The 20,020-nt window shown below is 45.9% G+C and overlaps 1 protein-coding gene and 1 long non-coding RNA gene across 4 annotated transcripts in view; one reads left to right on the forward strand and one right to left on the reverse strand.

Moving 5' to 3' along the window:
* PLEKHO2 (pleckstrin homology domain containing O2) overlaps window positions 1-11,145 on the forward strand; it is a 42,030-nt gene extending 30,885 nt beyond the window's left edge. For both annotated transcript variants that reach the window (XM_038419873.2, XM_038419875.2), the window contains 2 exons: window positions 2,578-2,676; window positions 6,060-11,145. In XM_038419873.2, the coding sequence (XP_038275801.1) occupies window positions 2,578-2,676; window positions 6,060-7,304 (1,344 nt within the window). In that variant the 3' untranslated portion in view covers window positions 7,305-11,145. The remainder of the gene's footprint in view (window positions 1-2,577; window positions 2,677-6,059) is intronic.
* Window positions 1-20,020, reverse strand: part of LOC122456021 — a 51,135-nt gene that overhangs the window by 9,264 nt on the left and 21,851 nt on the right. The window lies entirely within an intron of this gene.

The following is a 20,020-nucleotide window of genomic DNA, read 5'->3' on the forward strand; positions in this document are numbered from 1 at the left end:
GTTTTTGTTCAGGGGAAGCACCTCGCAGTAATTGGAGGTGGCCCAGAGAAGCACCCAGCTGGCATTACCAAATCACATTCAGTGTCAGGTGTTTTTAGGGCAGGCATTGCTCGTTCATCCTTCCACATAAAAAGCAGCATTTGTAAGTAACTGGACCAACTGGGAGCAGCAGACAAGCTAGGGCTACATTATAAATCTGAGCAGCAGAAAACTCCGCATTCAAGCTCGCTCTCATGTTACCGATGAGCAGGAGAGGTGATGTAATGTAGTGTAATGCTGGGCAGTCTTTGCTGTAGCAACCTGCCTCTGGCTCCCTGGCTGCTGGGGGAGACCGGCGCTGGTGCTGTGCTTTCTCCCCCCCGCACCTCCGGTGAGGACGATGTGCGATGAATGCCGCACTCCCTTGCACAGAGGATCGAAAAGTGAGCTCAGATGATCACTCCCAGCCACGAGACCTGCGGGGAGGGAAGTGCTGCACACTAACTGATTCAACATCTGTGGGCACAGGCCCTGTTGAAAAACAGCAGGCCCAATCCTCTGCTGGCACAAGTCAGCTGTGCTCCACTGAAGTCAATGGGGCTATGCTGACTTACACCAGCTGAGGACTGGGCCCATTTTGTTTTTAATCCCTCCCAATTTTATTTTATTTTATTTTTTTTAAAATTGGCTCTATAGGCCTGATCAGTCTTTCTACTCCAGAGAACTCTCTCCTCTCTGGGGAGCTGAGCCAGGTAACTTGAAAGAGATGCATGCAATCAATTGGCATTTCTAAAGCCCCTATTGGAGCTTCCCCCCTGTGCCTTCAGACACTGAGGACTGAATTCCTGGCTGTGGCCGATAAGCGCTGGGTGCGGCTGGGGGGGGATGCAAAGGAGACATTCATGGCTCCCCATTCATAGATACTAAGGTCAGAAGGGACCATTCTGATCATCTAGTCCGACCTCCTGCACAGCGCAGGCCACAGAATCTCACCAGGTCATTACAATCAATCTCAGGTCATTCCTGAGGTCAGCTCTGTGACCAGCGTAGTTTAGAGCAGCCTCAGAGACACTCTGAACTATATCAGTTTAGGAACATTATGCCAGCTAGGATCACTAGAGCGCGGTACGCTGTGGCAACACCCCAGCATGCCCCCTTCGCTAGGTAGGTGGAGGGGTGGGGAAGGCAGGAGTGATAGGCATAGAGCCAGAATAGTAACAGGACTTAGCACTGGCTCTCATTTTCCATGTGCGAGGCAATGAATTTTAAATCCAATTCCAGTAAGTAAACATCTTAATTGAGCCACTGTTGCAATTAATCCAGGTCGCTGCTCACATCTTCTGTTCAGCTTCCTGAGATCATTAAAGCTGTACAAAGAAAGGTCTGTTAACAAGGCCTGCTGATACAGTTCACAGTCAGGTCAGGATTATTAACGTGCCTTCACCTCTTAGATTAGTTTTACTACATCTCTCTGCCACGTTCCAAGCCCAGCCTGGGTGCAGGACAACAAAAGTCTCCTGTGCCCTCTTTTTCCTGCCCTGTAGGTACCTAGGATTGGCAAACCTCAGAAAGTTGGATGGGCCAAGTCAGATGCTCTCAGTTTCACCTGTGGGGTTGCAAAACTAGCGCAGCATCTTGTGGATGAAGTCAATTCCACTCTGACACTGAGCCATCATGAATGTGCATGTTGCAAACCAAGCGGAGAATCTGAAGCTAGCATCGCATTCCAAGGGCCACTGGCTAAGGTTCCGAGTGCGGCTCTGCCAGATCACAGCTGGGTTGCTTTGAAAATACTAAAGAGATGTTGCGGCCACGTCCAGCACTGTTTTGTAGATGTGCAAGTTCACATTGCTGGCAGCCTGCGGTAAGGAACGGAGGATGGTGTTTAAGTCTTCCCCCACCTTTTAGCTTTCCAAGAACAGACCCTGCAGATTGTCTGCATATGTACGGCAGGGGCTAAGAGGGTGAAGGAGCCCGTTCTACAAACGTCCACCCAAGAAAGAGTTGCGTAACTTTCCTGCTAAAAGAGAAGCTTTTGGCAACTCTTTCAGTGCTCAAGTGTCTGATACATATGGCTATAAATAAGAGTGCGGCATTGAGCTCTATTGTAAATGCTTCTGAAAGGGAGTGCAAGTTTTAAGGCAATATAATGATGCTGGTGAGCAATAAAAACCACACAGAAAACAAACGTTAAAGGTTTGGTTTCAATAAGCCTAGAAATCGGAGACCTGATTGTAATGAAGAAAAGGAGTACTTGCGGCACCTTAGAGACTAACAAATTTATTTGAGCGTAAGCTTTCGTGAGCTACAGCTCGCTGCATCGGATGCATCCGATGAAGTGAGCTGTAGCTCACAAAAGCTTACGCTCAAATAAATTTGTTAGTCTCTAAGGTGCCGCACGTACTCCTTTTCTTTTTTGCAAATACAGACTAACACAGCTGCTACTCTGAAACCTGATTGTAATGGTGACATTCAAAAGCCATCCTGGCTACAAATGCACCCTTACAAGAAATGACAGAAAAAGACCTTCTCAAGGAGATGGTTTTAGGCATGCATTGATAAGTCAGTGATGTTCTCCTTTCCTCCTCCCATTTAAAGGTGAAGGTAGATCAAAGCCTTTCCCTGGAACATGTGACTCGAGACAGAGTGAAAGTGGGTCATGGGCGCAGACCACCCACCAGAATTCATCTGAAAGAGGTAAGAACGCACCCCGGGGTTGCATGCTGCAGCGCAGTGAAATCACCTGTATGCAATCTCCATCTGGTAAAAGTCCCAAGCCGACATCAGAGCACTTTCTGGATGTATCGTTCATGCTGATTATATGCAACACACAAAGCACAAGCTTCTAGCTGACCCCTTACAGGTAAAACCAGCCAGTAAGAGGAGTAAGGGAAAGCAAGTTTTTAATCTGTGGGATGGTGGACCGCAGCGGTTTAAGATTTTTGCATCCTTCAGATTGGCAGCTGCTGCAACATGTGGTGATATATTTTGTGAGTCTTTCTATAGTTCGTGAGCTGCTTCGTTGTTCGGCACATACCATTACTGCTTAATTAAACAAACAACCCGAAGCACTGAGAACGGGTTATAACTGGGTTTTCTAAGACAGGTTTATAGAGCAGCCTATATTCTATTCTCAGTAACTTTTCTGTAGCTAGCTTTTAAAACAAAAACACACTCGCCTAATAAATATTAGATTCCTATTTCTGAGGGAGTTTCTACACTGTAGTAGTACTGACACTTTAGAAGAGGATTAAATTAATGAATGGGTTTAAGGCTAAACCTCTTTCTGCAAACGTCACAGTTTGCCGACTCTCGCCTTCTGCGCAATTCTCAAGTGATCTTAGTTCAGATGAAATGCTCCAAAGCTTTTTAGTCTTGCGCACAGAAATCCTGCACCATTCACAAGAGAATCTTTCTTCAGTGATTATTTCTCTGGAGAGCCAGACAATCCCTCCCTTCTCCTCAAAAAGATCTCAGAGGCACAAATACTCTCCGGGAGTTTTATGCACTGATGTTATTCCCCTAATTCCTTGTAAACTGAGCCTGAAATCTCAGCTCTGTTATTGCAAGTGCCCTCACCTTGAAGGGGACAGTTTGCCATTTATAGGGTAATAAAGGTCTTCTGTGGACATTGGAGACAGAGGGTACGTGTAAGTGGATGTTATTTTGGATGGAGGCCCTGGGTACTGACATGTCACAAAGATTTGTATTAGGGACGATTATACAGATGCTGCGTAGAAGAGAAAATGCACACTACAGTGCTGGTAAGGAGGAGGAGAGCAATAACATCCCTAGTGAATTAGCTGGTGAAAAAGCAGTTTACGCATTTCACTCCCAAGAAATGTAATGTAACGAGTCTGAACCAGAAGTCTGATGAGAGTCATTGACTCTGAGAAGTCACGTACGGCAAGATACTGATCAGGATTGGGACTTAGTGTGGGGTGAAGGCCTGTATGCTGCAGCACTGCTGAACGGCAATAGGAGAGTCTTGGGCTGCACACCCAGAGGAAGGGGACACAACTCAGTTCTCCACCATGAAATAGTGATGCTTTATCTTGAAAGCCATGTTCAGTTCCTGTCACCTTATGGAAAGGACACAAAGAGGGTGACCAGACAGTTGCAGAGTAGCAGCCGTGTTAGTCTGTATCCGCAAAATGAAAAGGAGGATTTGTGGCACCTTAGAGACTAACATTTATTTGAGTACAAGTTGTAGGGACTTGAATACTGTAGTAATTAACGGGGGGGGGGGGGGAGTATGGGAAGGGGGTTAACTGGAAATTGTAATTGCTGGTCACACAATCCTGAAGGGAGATACTCTGGGCTAGCTTCACACAGGAGACCTGGGACACAGATTGAGAGGGACAGGCAGTACGGGGGAACTTCACCCAGGTGTAGATGTCTCTTAAAATGGCTCAAATGGGAGGAAGGCTATAGCCAGCCTCCCTGTTCTGGAAGGAGTCTGAGCTAGATGCATTTGGGCATGGTCTGTCCCCAGGGCTCCCTCCAACAGGGACTCTCCTCATTTCTCCCTCTGGGGTGGATAGGAGGACTTAGGAAGTTTGGGCTTCAGTATGGAGATAATGCAGCTCTGCATGGCCATCCCTTCTGATCCAGCAGCTGTGGTTGAGCAGTTTGCCTGGAGCTTGTGACATGAAGGACTAGCTGGCTGAGGCCCAACCCAGCCGAGACAGATGATGTCAGGAGGGGAGAGGAAGCAGCCAAACGCAAAATGATGTTACATTAGTGCCCTGGACTGAAGGATTCGACACATGACCTAACAGACCTGTACATTTTATCAATCTAAGGAAACGCAACAAGTTATGTAAGGAGAGCAGCAATAGGAATTCTGGGAAACACTCTTGGTGGGGGGATGACTTGGCTAGTTAGGGGATAAAATATTCTAGGCTACTTCAACAGCTATTCCTACAAGGGGATAGAACCAGATGATCTTCCTCCTTTGCTCTAGGTTGTATGCAGTGTGATAGCTGTGTTGGTCCCAGCATATTATCGAGACAAGGCGGGGGAGGCCATTTTTATTGGATGAACTTCTGTTGGTGAGAGACACAAGCCTTTGAGCTACACAGAGCTCTTCCTCAGGTCTGGAAAAGGTACTCAGTCTCACAGCTAAATGCAAGGTAGAACAGATAGATAGTTTAGCATGTACTTTAAGGGACCATTCAAGGTGAAGTGGCCCACTAACACCCCTGTAGCAAGTCCATTTACAGGGAAGAGCTCTGTGTAACTCAAAAGTTTGTCTCTTTCTCTCCAACAGAAGTTGGTCCAATAAAAGGATATTTCTTCACCCACTATGTCCCTTCCTTGCTCCGGGAAATTCTTTGCATTTATCAATTCAGACAGTGCACCTACCCATGCAAATATTTGTAACGCACAAACTATTCACATCAGAACCGCACAGCTCAGTGTTGATAACTTAGAAAGGAAAAAGGATTTTTGATAGGCTGATGGTCCAAAGCAGTTGTACAAATTCTTGACCTCTTGTGATTATTGGCTTTGATGCACTCCTGACTGTCACTCCACTACTGGAAACAAAATAGCTCAGCGGCAAGGGGCGTAAAGGGGAGCAGAAACAGAGGCATCACTCAGTCTCACATGTGTAAGCTGTGCAGAGGTGTACGTGTTTGTCTGTACTGTCCTCCTTGTGGGACAAAAGATTTGTAGTCACATGCTGAACTTGTCTACACTGCCACTTAACCTGATGTAAGTTTCATTGCTCAGGGGTGTAAAAAAGCCACCACCCCCGGCCGGTGCAACCTAAGTTACACTGACTTAACGCGCTGTCCGCACCACGCTGTGCCAGCTGACACAGCTTCCACCTCTCATGGAGGTGGAATAATTATACTGATGGGAGAGCACTCTCCCGTCAGCATGGCATGTCTTCAGACACGCTACAGCGGCACAGCTGCGCTGATGTAGCACAGGAGTGCAGTCTAGCCCTCAATCATCCCACCTCCACTTCTTTGACTTAAAACGATTTAAGACTGGTTTTGGAGGACAAGATAGTTCAGGGGATTGATACAGGACATAGTCTAAATAAAGCTCTCTCATATTACATTTCTCAGGTCGCCAAGTCTACATCGGATGGAATCTTGAGGCTGGATCTAGATATAGTGGATAATGGCCCTCCAGACATCACCTTGACTGTGAGCGATAATGAGAATGTCCCTCCTCCAAAGGAAACTCCAAAGCCACCTATGCCTCCTACAAAACCCAGTGTCGTGTCAGAGAAGCAGAGTGTGGTTAACAGCGTTGCTGATCAAGAGCTTAAAAAGCCTCTGTTGCCTCCAGCTAAGAAGTTGAAGGAGAGTACGCCATCAAAGGATGATCTGAACGACAAGGATGAGGGTTTGGTCAGTCAAGGTGAGGAGGGTGAAGAACCCAAAGCTTCAGCAGGGGACAAGGAAGAGAACCTCATGGAGGTCAGCAACAGCAGCACAGAAAAGCCTCCAATTCCTCCTCCTAAAATCCTATCGGACAAGCTGAAAGGGGTCAGTTGGGATGAACCAGCCCCTCACCCTCAAAGCATAGAAGATTTGGAACCATCCAAGGGTGGCAGTAAAGAAAACCTCACGGAGGTGGTCACAACAGCTACTGTGAAACCTCCATTTCCTCCTAAGATTTTATCAGAAAAATTGACAGCAAGTGTGGATTCCACCCCGAGCAGTTCAGAGGTGAAGAGTTCAGAAGGCAAGGAGCGCCATGATTCCAAGCCCCCCAGGGATGAAATGAAAGAAGGGGAAGTGACAGAATCCACTCCCCAAAAAGTAGAGCTTGAAGAAGGAAGTGAGAGAGCTGCTGCTGAGAAAGAGGAGCCACAAACAATACAGGAACAAATAAAGACTTCCTTAGTTACCGAAGCAAAGCAGGAAAGTACAGAGTTTCCTAGTAAAGAGAAAACACTTTTACCACAGTCCGTAGCAAATTCCTCGCCTCTCAGAACTCGCTGTGCATCTCTAGATCTGCTGAATGAATCGAAAAATGCAAAAAAAGAACTTCTGGGTCCTGGCTTCCACAAGGAGCCCCAATCCTGCTTGGCTAAAATGGAGGAGAAAGTGGCTTGCGAAAGGGAAAAGACAGAAAAACTTCTGCAAAAGGTTTTACGCAGAGAGTTAGAACAAGCACAGGAGGGGAATGGGCCCCCAGTAAATGCAGAGACATTGCTCAACGAGGCTGTAGAACAGCTTCGGCAAGCAACACAAGTCCTACAAGAAATTAAAGGGTTAGGAGAACTGAATAAGGAACCGACAGAGAAACAGAAAGAAAAGCCGAAGGATCTAGTAACTCTTTATAGGAGAAGTGCTCCCTGAGATGTACTTAAGACGACACTTTTCTTACAATCGAGCTAAAAATTTGCTATTTACGACTTATACCATTGCTTGGCCAGTGTTAAATAAGGTTATGTTTTGCTATGCACAAACCAAGCATTCAGAGCAGGGCATTTCAGTTATAATTTTCTTTTTGTTCTGCCTTTATGCCATATTCCCATCCCTGATCACAATAGGAAGTTAGAGGACATTGAGTATCAGTTGCAAAAATGTGAATATTCTTTAAGGTCTTGATCCAAAGCTCATTGACGTCAGTGGAAAAACACCAATGGGCTTTGGATCTGGCCCTAAAAAAACAACAAACAAACAAACAAAACAAAAAAAACTCACCACCACAACACTTGTAATCAGACTAAAGGTCAGTTTTTCAAAGGAGGGCATGGATACTCCAGCAAAAAATTCATGTGTGCATGTATAAATTGGCGCGTAAGACATGGAATTACTCAGTTTGCACTGGCACCCAGAGAATTTTGCCAATGAAATCATTCCACTAGGAATCTGGCTGCAAACGTCCCTAAATTTTGCTCAGTTTGTTCACTTGCTGACAAGTTTTGACTACCTGGCCCAATCATATTCTTGAACAAATGGTTAACAGTTTCCAAAGATACTCACTGAACATATCGGCAGTTCAAAAATTGTCTTAGAAATCCATACAAAACTGGCAAACTGGTGATAGTAAGCAATTGTTTTCAACTCTAGACCAGAGCACTGTTCTAAGCATGGTACAAGTATTCATTAAGCTTCAAACTACCATTGCCAAGCAAGTATTAATTTTTCCTATGAGGAAACAGGCAGGGATGTGAAGTGATTTGCCCACAGAAGGAGTTCATTTCAGAGCCTGGGATAGAATTTAGCAATCCTACCCCTAACTCTGTGCTCTTTCTCCTAGACAGTGCTGCTCCGTCTGAAATACTGCTTCTTGTTGAAGCAGCCCGAAATGTTCATTTTTAAGCAATACATTGACCTGTTAACTGGAGTCTCCTGTATTTGTAGACGTAAACAGTCAGTCAGCTGTTTGGAGGCTTATGGGAGCGGTTGGCTGGTTGTTCGGAAAGTAGACTCTCCCCCTGCTGTGTGTCGAGCAGCATTGTCCTGGGAGGTTAACTGATGACACGTGCATCATGGCAACTGGTTTTGCTGGAATGTCTAATCATATCATTTTAACAGGGAAATGCATTTTGCAGTTTAATTCTTGGTGGGTAGGTGGCTGAACTCGGTACACTGAAATGAAGAAGTCATTACTAAATAAGGACCCAGTCTGGTTCCCATGGAAGGCAATGGCAAAATGCCCCAATTTCTTGGTCCTCCTTGGTCCTTAGGGAAGTCGCATCTCCCTAAGTATCCAATGAGAGAAACGTGATGAAATGAGAATAGTCATGGTGACAAAATGATTACAAAACTATATCTTGCATGACAAAGATTAAAAGTGTAAGCACCCTTTGCACCCTCAGACAACACGTGTGGATGTGAACCAGTCCAAGTTCAGCAATGCTCATTTACCCAACCAAGCCAGGTCATCACAGGGCACGGGTGCATCCCTTGTATCCTCCTTTCAGAGTTTTGCCCTAAAATATTCACTCTCAATGGCACCACATCAACCACCCAGGGATTCTAAGGGCCACCACCTCCTCTTGGCTTTATCCAGGTTTGTGCAGCAGAGGAAGGATTGGATCTTTCTAAGCTCATCTTATGGAGCTCCGGGGAAGGCAGGTGGAAGTTGACTAGCTAAGGCCCAGCAGAATAGGAAGAATTTCTGAGCCAAAAGAGAGTTCAGCTTGGCAGTTCTCACTGAAAAAGTATCTACACTACCCAGTAGCTTGTGCCATCTGCCCCTTCCAAGTACTAAGGCAGGATCATGCTATACACCTTCTTTATCTCAGGTTCCTTCTCCAGTAGCTCACTGAGGCTCCATGGTACCCCATGCTGCAAACATCTACCATAGCAGCAGCCAAAGTAAAACTCAAACTACAGTTTTTTTCCCCCCTCCTTCCTAATTCAGCTGATGAGTACTCCTTGCCATGTCCGGCCCAGCCCTGACCCAAGGCATTTCAGGGACTGAAAAATGGGAACATCCCAGATAAGAGCTAGGTAGTCACTCAACCAGACACTTCCAAATTGAGTGATTAAAACAGCCTTGTTTTAAGCTGCCTCATTCTCAAGCCAGTCATAGGAATTGTATTGAAAGTCTCTCATTCCGTCACCCATAAAGGTTCTGCATAGTAGAATTTGCTTGAGTTTCAGGTGTCAAAACAGCCCTGCTTTTAGGCACCGGATTTCCAAATATATGCAGTCCAGAGCATAGTACCCTCGATTAGGCCAAGGATGAACTCTGGTTCTGCATAATTTACTGCTGTAGAGTCAATGTGAACTGAGGCATCTTGTTTTCTTATGAGATGTACTTATAAGACCAGGGCTAACAATACAGACCTAGTCTATTCAGTGCCTACCAGCTTCTAATATTCTTTTTCTGCATGTGCACTTTTGTTTACCGAACACTGTGCGATGTGAACATGAGCTGTACAAATCTGGTGTGTACAGAATGTCTTGGGACGTCAGCCTTCAGGGAACAGGAGGCATTTGTGAGATAAAGTTGTATAACAAAAGGATAAAATAGATGGCTAACAGAGATGTATATGTAATAGGGATGTGCCCAGACCAGAACCATGATCTGGCCATGGTCAACATTTGGATGCAGATTCAAATCCCAGTGCTAAAGTTGTCCCTTATCCCTATTAGGACCAAACCAAACCCCTGGATTTGAATACCCTTGAACACTGGGGAAAGTCTGGATCCAGCTCAGACTCATCTCCGATATACATGGATGCTTTCGCTCTTACAAATATTTTGTCATCACAATGTGCCTATTAAATATCTACCTACTGTAGTGCTGACGAAGAGTCCCAGATCTCCTTATCTATTGCATCAAGAATCTACAGGATGTGCTTATATTTACTGTATTTTTAAAATCATACTGAATATTCTAATGTCTGATATTTTACTGAAACCCCAATAGGATTCCTAACAGAAGACACCTGAATCTGTTAGGAGATGGGATAGCTAAACCTTTTTACAAGCCAGAGCTAAATACTGTACGTACTAACGTCACTTACCTTCATGTACCATGTCTTGTAAATAACTATAAATTAAGTGAACTCTTTTTAACACTCAGTGTCTCCATGGCTGAAAATGTTGTGTTAATTACGGAAAAATAGCCTTTTGTATAGGTTTAGCAGTTTCATTTTAAAATGATTAACCCACCTAGAATTTTGGGTCGACTGGGCTTTTATATATAAACAAAGCTTCATGGTTTGTTTAGACCATTTAAGTTTTCGCACATGTTATTCTTGTTAGGGCATAAGCCAATCTCTGCCTAATGGGGACGGCAGGTCATCCCAGAGCTGTCTGCTGGGTTTCTTGCACCTTCCTCTTAAACAGCAAGTACTAGCCATTGTCCCAGCCGGGTTCTGGAGTAGAAGACCCATTATGCTGATCTCGTAGGACAGTTCCAGTCTTCATTTTACCTACCACCAGTGAGCACCTAGCTTTTCTTCACTCAAGATCCCCAGCTGCACTAAGCTTGTTTTCTCACATCTGAAGACGCTGTGGGTGTGTCGAGATGGAGCATGACTCAATTTCAGATTTGTACAAGGATTGCCAGAGCTGCATGGTTCTGACAGGAAGGAAGTGAATGCGCTAGTGAGTAGCAGTGAATGATTGCATCTGAAAATCAGCTGGTCATGAAAGTCATGGCTGGTGGAAAGGCAACACTGCCTTCTGCGTGTAAAGAACTTTGAGATTTGGCAATAAAACTCCTTTTTAAGCACACTCGACTTCAGAGCAGTTTGTTGGTAACGAGAAGGAAGAGCAGGCATTGGGAGAGAGTATTAAGTCTTTGCTCGGCTAAGTTCTATTACAGCCAAGAGGGTTGTGCAGACTGTGTCCAACCTAGTCTTTGGGCTAGATCATGGGCTAGCCACAAATCCCAAGGAAGGGGCGACACAACTATGCACTGCCCCAGGAGCAGGCCAGGAATCAAACGGTGACACTGATAACCCTGTACCGAGGGCAGCTTACTACTGCCATGGCTGCTCTGGCTGGGGTGCAGGTGCATGCTTCTCTCCCAGCTGTGTAGGAGGGGCGGTAGCACCCCTGCAACAGCAACTTTCCTTCCTCTCCCCACACAAACACACAGACTAGTTGTGGGGGGGAACCTCCCACCCTTTCCTCTCCTGCACCGGTGTATAACTCAGCTCATGACTGAGCCCCCCCCGAGAGTGTTAGAGTTGACTTATAGGAACAGGAGCAGGTCCTAAAGCTGGGGAAGTTACTCAAGCAGATTGCAAGTGTCTGATTTAAGGGCAGTGTTGCCTAGTGGTTGCAGCAGAGGCTAGGAAGCAAGGCTTTGAGTTTCTACACCCAAGACTGCCACTGAGTAGCTGGGTTTCTTTGGGAAAGTCACTTACTCGCCCTTTGCTTTATCCAGTTATAAAACTGAATAGAACAGCTTCTGTGATCCCTCGCAGGGATGGAGGAATATTGCAGGTCACCTTTTATCGGAAGCTGTCCAAGCACCAGTTTTCTTAAGTGCTGTTTTTGGAGTACTGATAAAAGAAAGCCGATCGATCCCAGATATGCAACTTCCTTTAACAAGATTTAATTACTTCCTTCCCACCACTCTAAGAAGTGGCGTTTAAATGCATCACAGATTTTCTAGAACATTTATGTTGGTAAAATTAAATATCTAGATTAAATGAAGTATGTGGAGCATATATTAATGATTTTAAACACATTTAGACCATAATGTAGTATTGATGTACGAAACATTCCCCTTTTTGCTTCTCCTCCCATGTAAATGCAGAGATTTATTGTCAGAAGTAGAGCTGAACAAAATTTTTCAGACTTTTTGCCAACCGAAACAGTTCCTGAAATTGTTTCAATTTGGTTGAATTTTTTTTTAAATCAAAACGTTGTGTTCTGACATTTTCAAAAATGAAATGTTTATTTTTATTCAAAAATTGCCTCCATTAAACCAGTTACACTAAAAAAAAAAAAACAACAAACATTTTTGTTCAACCTGAAACAGATTTTTTCACCTTTTTCAAGGTCACTGCCCAATTTGAAAAGTGTGTGTTTTAGGTCAACCTGAAACTTTTTTTTTTTTTCAGTTCACCCAGTGAACAGCTCTAGCCAGATGGGACCATTGTTATCACCTAGTCTGACTTCCTGCATAAAAACAGGCCCTAGGTTTCACCCAGTGGGTCCTATATCAAGCCCAACAATTTGTGGAGGAACTAGAGCATATATTTCAGGAAGACATCCAAGCCCCAAGTGATGGAGGATTTGCTACATTCCTGGCTGGTCCATTCCAATGGTTAATTACCCTCAGAGTTAAAAATGTGGCTCTTACCTTAAAACTGAACCATAAACTACAAAGGTCTCCAAGATTTCTCCTTTCAGTTCAGGGGAGAATTAGAGGAATTAATCAAAGGCACAAAACACGGCCACAATATTTAGAGACAGAAGAACCCTATGTTTCATTCTGCTATGCAAGCCCACACATTTTGGAAAGCCCATTTTTAATTTGTTCCTGGAAACTTAGTCACGATATCCCCCAGTGCCTTACCTCATGGTTATGCAAACTGCATCATTCTTGTGACAACTGCTGGTGTGGCATAGTTTAACAGTTAATGATTTTGTGCTTGGCAGGAGCATTCCTGCTCGTCGAGGAGCACGTGAAGTATTGTTAAGCAGTCTGTTTCCCACCTTCCTTCCTACCCTTCCATAGTTATGGCCCCGTTCTGCAAAATAGAACTAAGCTTTGGAAGGGTCTGCAGGATCAGCCCTTAAACCACCTGCTTTCAGCTTTATGGTTCTCTCTGCTCATGCTAGCCTGTCTTGTTAACGTTTAAAGGCCAAGGGTGGGAATTTTATACAGTTTCTGTAAGATGCTGGCTGGGCCCCAGCAACCAGGCTATATGACTAATAACCCACTGCCCCCCTCCAACACTCATCACTTTTAAAATATTGAATCTTGTTCTCTCTCACACGGGGAATTCAGAGGCTTGTGTTGCACCTGGAGCTGCAGGGTGATAGATTACAACTCAGAACATGTGGAGCATCTCCACACTAGAAATTCCCCCATACCCATTGCCTACATTTCCTTGCACCTCTCCTATATTTCCTGCTTCCTCTGCTTGGCCCAAGGTCTCCCCTTTCCCACCTCGTCTCCTCGCCCTGACATCACCTCTTCTCTTCTGCTGTCCCTAGTGCTTGGAAAAGCCTCTTAATTAACATTCACCAAGTGCCCTCTACCTCCTATTCTCTTTCTCAAACTCCTTCCCAAACTATCCATTCCCAAGAAGCATATAGGTGTCTTATGCCATCTTGTGCCTTTAGACTTCAAGCACTTTGAGGTAGGAACACACAGACAGACAGACACACACACATTCAACTTTGTGTATAGCCACGCTGATATAAATATTTTATTTGTGCAGCTGTCCTCCTTACTGATCATCTCATTTGGATTCAAATCTCTAGGAACTCCCTGGAGGAGGGCTAGGTTCACACATTAGATGGCACCCCAGTGTTTGGGGGCTGCAATGGAAGAAGATTAATTTTAAATGGGTTACTTAAAAATAAGGGCAAATGAATCAAATTGACAAATTAACAGGAAGTTAAAACTCAGTCCCCACTTTTAACTCACATCATCATCTGCGGAGTGATGCTGCGCTTTTACAGCATCTTTCCCATCAGGATCTCAAAGCACTTTCTGGACATTATTCTTTGTGCTGCCATAGAGCCCTGGAGTCCCAGCTATGAACAAGGACCTCGTTGTGCTAGATGTCGTACAGACCCAGAACTAAAAGACAATCCTGCTCCCAAGAGATTACAATCTAAATCCTGAATTTAGCCTCAATACCCCTGTGAGGGAGGGAGATATTATTACATACAGGCCACAGCTGAAGAAACTGAGGCACAAGAGAGGCTACGGCCTAGATTCTCAAACATCTGAGTTCTGGGTCTCTCTGCTTTTGGTTGCTCAATGGACATCTTGCCCCTGAATGTCAGAAACGTTGATGTTCATGTTTCCAATTGAAGTCAATCCAAAAATTGAGAGAGAGAGAGAGTTAAAAAAAAAAAGTGAGAGTCCACTTTTGAAATGTTTCAGAGTAGCAGCCGTGTTAGTCTGTATTCGCAAAAAGAAAAGGAGGACTTGTGGCACCTTAGAGACTAACAAATTTATTAGAGCATAAGCTTTCGTGAGCTACAGCTCACTTCCACCAAGTTTTTTCCACCAAATGCATCCGATGAAGTGAGCTGTAGCTCACGAAAGCTTATGCTCTAATAAATTTGTTAGTCTCTAAGGTGCCACAAGTCCTCCTTTTCTTTTCACTTTTGAAATGTAGTCCTTCAATGACTCACGCGTCCCCCTCCAGAAGTCCCTGGGCAATTGCAGGAATAGAAACCGGAGTTCCTGCCCTTGAATGGGTATAAAATATTGGACTTAAAAGGCAGCAGGTTTAGGGCATGTCTTTCTGGGACAAGGCGTGCTGTTAGGCAAGGATAGTGCAAGAGGAAGAGCCCCGAGTGACTACGAATGCTGCGTGATGGGTTTGTTGTTTAAACATGAGGGCAAAATAAGAAACTTGACATTCTTTTGGAGGCTTTTCAGGGTGAACAATGAGGTCATCTAGTGCAAAAACTGCAAGGGCCTATATTAAAGGAAGAGGTCAAGGGGGTAGAAGAAGGGAGGATGTGGGTGGACAATACTAAGAATTATCTGGGTGTAGAGATGAGAGAGTATTGGAGACAGATCCTATCATGTCTTCCCCACGTGGGCCACACCCTGCAACAGCCTCTGTTTGCAAGTTGGTTACTGGCTCCCCCTCCCCACACCATTTATGTCAGTGTTTAATTGCCTCTTGGCTTCCAGAAGTTTCACAGATGCCTGGTCTAAATTTGAAACATGTTTTGGGTGAGCTTTACTAAAGGAGAAAGATTGGTCCTGGGGTTAAGACACAGGATGGAAATCAGGAGAGCTGGCTACTATCATGACCTTGGGTCAATTCTGTAGCCACAACTTCCTCATCTGTAAGGGGAGGGGGGGGTGTCTCCTAGAGCTGGTCAAAAAAAGTCTCTTTCGGTGAAAATTTTTCCATATTTTGCCTGATGAAGTTTTCTTTTTTTTAAATAAATGAAACCCCGAAAAAAGTCAGTTTTCCTCAAATTGTTGGGAGTGCCAAGTTTCTACAACCCCCCGGTAATGTTTAATTAAAAACACTTCTGGGACAAACTATTTCCACCAGCTCTAGATCCATCTTACCTAGTACCTCTCACCTGCACATAGGGAGCCCAGGTTCATGGACATCTATGAAAGCTCAGCTACTATATCATACCGTGTTCATATTCACTCAGGGCTTTTCCTCTTGCATTTTCCTCATCTAACAGGATACCTTGTCCCAGAAAGACATGCCCTAAACCAGCTGCCTTTTAAGTCCAATATTTTATACCCACACACGTCACGATCTTCCAGAGATCCATCAGAAATGACAGCTATCGTTTATTGCGGACTCCCTCAGAGGAAATAAAGCAGCCAGCTCCATTTTAAGGCCTCTGCTAGGTTAGCTGCCACAAGGAGTACATTTCTGAGGCACAGGTCTGGCTATGATGGCCCCATTACCTTAGTATTTGAGCTCCCCAGAATCCCTACAACACCCCGGTGAGGTAGGCAGTGCTGTTATCCCCAATTTTATAGATGGGAAACAGAGACCCAGAGAGGCTATGTGACTTGCCCAAGTTCACACAGGAAGCCTGCAAACTGGAATCTTTGATCGTTTTCCATGGAAATGGTGTTACTTCCCTGCGGCACAGATGGCAGCTGCTCTGGGATGGTTTTACTGAGCAGAGCCAATACATTTGACTTGTTTTCGTTCGAGTGTAAGTCCGAGAAGAACTAGTTAACTTTTAAAAAGGCTCTGAATGCCAATTGTACTTTATATGCAAGCTGCAGCTGCTGGATTGAGGAGGGGCTGTATCCAAATCTCAGATCATAATATTCAAAGTAGGAAGACCCTGATCCTGCAGTTGCAGCCATGTGGGTTCAAAATTCTCTCCCTATGCAGATGTAATTGCAAGATCAGGGCCTCGGAGCAAAACTGGCAGAGGGCCAGTCAAGATGTGGAGTGAGTGGGATTTAAGCAGCACAGACCTTGCACTGGCTTCACCCTCACTGAGCAGTTACTTCAAGGATCATTTAAAAGTTGGATGGGAGCAAAGATCAACCCTAAGCTGTGGGCACATTCATTCTGGTTGCAGACCACAGTGGCTACACTCTGAGTTGGTTTTTCAAACCGCATCTGTCACTGGCCAAGGAAAGCAGCGTCCTGTACTGCTCAAGGGAAGAAAAATAGTCACAGTGAGTTCAAAGAGTCTCAGAACGGGGCCATTTTCACATTTCTTTAGAAATCTGATCTCATTTTTGCAAAATACTTGGACAAAAAGGGGATTGTTTCCTTCTGGAAATTGGGCTAATTTTGAATGAAAGTATTTTCACTGCCAAAAATCCTCCTCCTCCTCCTCGATCTTGTCACCAAATCACCCATTTTTAGCACAAAAATAAGAGAGCGGTTTCTAGAAGTTGTGTGTGACCCTGCTCAGCCACATGGTACCTGTGACATTGAGCAGCTTCAGAGAAGTCTTAGCCAGGTCTTAGCCGTGGCCTTCTGGCTGGGCTGCTCCACAGGAGAAGAAAAGAAATTCTCAGGCCATGAACCAGGACTCAGTGGACCCTCCCATTCACCTCCACAGTACACAAAGGCTCCTGAAAAGTTAGCAGCAGGAGCACAAGATGCTGCTATTTCCCACCCTGTTATCCTGGAGTTCTCTTGTGTCCAGGTATACCTCTTCCAGCAGCTCTCAAATCTTGTATTGCCACCGGGGCCCCAGTCCTGCATGACCTCTCCAGGTAGATGGACCCTGTACCCACACAGAGGCCTGCCCCCCAACAGGGCTCCACACAGGCTTGGGGGGCTGAAAGCACAAGATCAGGGCCTCAGGCCTGATCTCCACCTAAAACTTAGGCTGACCTAGCTACATGGTTCAGGGCCGTGACAAATTTCACATCCTATGCGGTGTGGTCACGATTAGACCCTCCGATTGGCTCAGAATTCTTCTGCTGGCCTAGTGACGGCCTCTTGGGGCAGTGGTGATGGTGGGGGGGGGTATGACAGATCTGGAAAAACCCCTTCCATCGCTGGAATAAACGTCTACACTACAGCGATGCAGCTGCAACCGTGTCACCGCAGCGCTTGTCACACAGACATACCCTCCGATGGTTACTGCACGGAGATGCTCAGGATGCTACTGGGCCTTCGTTTGTCAGTTCAACAACGAGTCAGAAGGGGGAACTGAGCAATTCAGTGTGCTGGAGAAACAGTGTGGAATGGCACTGGGACTGAGTTGCATACTTCAGATTAGTAATATAGCGATCTGCACTGAGAAGGCAGTTAAGCAGATAAGATAACTCAGAGTTTTCCCTTTTAAGGATAATGACATTGTCATGATGAAAGCAACTGGCTCCGGCTGCCTGTCAAGCTCTTAGGATGCCCGGCCTGTCAAGGGCGGTGGTGAAGTTGACTGTAAGATGTGCTAACAGCCCATAGGAGCAGGTCAGCTGATACAACAGGAGCCCTCTCCACTTCCGCCACCCTTCCCTCTTCCGGGGCAGTGCGCGTTCAGCTCCTCATCACCCCCATGACGCCAGGCCAGCCATCACCCTCCTGTGCAGGGGAAAGGTCACCAGTGTTGAGGGAGCACAGCCCCGTGCAACTGCGAACCCAAATAAACTCAGCCTAGCATTGGACACCAAGACCTCAGATAAGTGGGAAAGTTTCCACAGAGAAAGGAGCAGGTTGCTGAGTGTGGAGGTTTGAGGTTTCTGAAATCAAAACAAGGTTTCCCCTGGGCTGCTCGTTTGTGAAATGTTTTCACATCTGACTAACACTCACCTGGCCTCTGTGTCGCAAAACCTGCCTACGCATTCACGTTTTGGGATCTGCTGCCATGGAATAAGGACTCTTCACTTACATTAGAGGATATTAGCATTGCTCTGTGCTCTGAGCGGGGAATGGCATGTGTGCGGAGTGACTGGCAGGCTTCAGCTGTTCACTTTGGAGAAGCACCCCACAATCCAGAAGCGGATTTGAACCGCTGAAGCCTGAGCTGCCATCTCACAGGGCTCAGCTCTCCCAGGAGAGGTCTACATCTTCCTGCTAGTCCAGAAATCCCACAAGGGCCAGCACATGATAGTTTGGCACTTCCGCTTCCCCTCCCAGACAGAACCAAGAGACACCCCGGAGCATGACAATGAACCAATCTGTCCAAAAGGAATCAAACTAGTTACAAACAGCAAAAGGTGGCATTTGACCAGGCTCTGCTTCAGGCAATAAAGGAAGCCAGCGAGGGGATCATATTTTAGGAGGCATTAGAGTAGACCCAGAAGCAAAATCCTTCCCCCGCCTCCCCAGTGGTGAACCCGGGCCAATACTAGATCAGGAGGAGTCAAATGGAGAAGGAAGTCTGCTGATAGGTGAGAGCACCCCAAGCAAGGCCATCGCTAGCACAAAGGATGCTGGAGCATGCTTCGGAGCCTAACGTTGGTATTGTGAATGCAGGCAATGCACCCAGGGCCAGATCCTGGTGAAATTCAAGGCTAGGTTCTATACAATCCACTTCCTCCACCTCTAGCACTGACCTTTGGATGGAGCTGGAAGGGGGAAGACAGCTGTCAAGGCCCAGGAAGGGGAAGTAGCCCAGCAGAATAAATCACTGCATTGGCAATCTGTGCAATCTGTTTCTAGGTAACCCAGAGAATTCCCTAGTAAAGGGACATCAGGGGAAAGCTGGATTCACTTTGGCACTGACTGGTTATCCCCAACGGTGCTGGTGCCCGGCTTTACCCCTCCACTGCCTGGGCTGTCCGAAACGCTGCCCCTCTCAGTGGGGCAGTTAGGAAGGTGGATGGCACAGCATGTGTGATGGGCCGTTGCTGAATGCCAGGCGTGGAGCCAGAATGCAAATGACCCTTGGCAAAGAAAGGGGGCAACACCCAGCCAGTCTGACCCTGTGGTGGGGCTCCCTAGACTGAATAATACCCTGTGCAGCTGGGGCCCAACAGCTCAGGATTGCAAGCCCCTTCCATTGCTATGGACCTCACAGATTGGTCCTTCTGTGTTGCTTCCTGAATCTCCCACAGGATCAGGACCAGCTAGAGGAGTAGGAGCAGAGAACTGCAATAGCATGCAAAGCCTCACACTGCAGTGGTAACCCCACTGTCCTAGGTTACAAAACCCCCAGGATTGCCCTGGAGTCTCCAGGAATTAAAGATCATATCACGTGATGACACCTCCAGGAATACGTCCACCAACATTGGCAACCCTAAGCCCTGTACAAAGTGAGAGAGAGAGAGAGAGGGAGAGAGAGAGAGAGAGAGAGAGAGAGAGAGAGAGAGAGTGTGTCCCTGTCCTGAAGGGATTGCCCTTTGCCATTGAAATAGACAAGATGGACAAGAGGAAGGAGGTGCTATTATCCCCATATCATGGATGGGAAACCGAGGCCCAGAGATGCATGGCCAGATTTTCAAGAGCTCCGTCCCCAGCAGCTCTGACTACTCTCCATGGGAGCTGGTGAGTATTGAGCAC

Source organism: Dermochelys coriacea, chromosome 10 (genome assembly GCF_009764565.3).
Source record: "Dermochelys coriacea isolate rDerCor1 chromosome 10, rDerCor1.pri.v4, whole genome shotgun sequence".
Classification (NCBI taxonomy): domain Eukaryota; kingdom Metazoa; phylum Chordata; order Testudines; family Dermochelyidae; genus Dermochelys; species Dermochelys coriacea.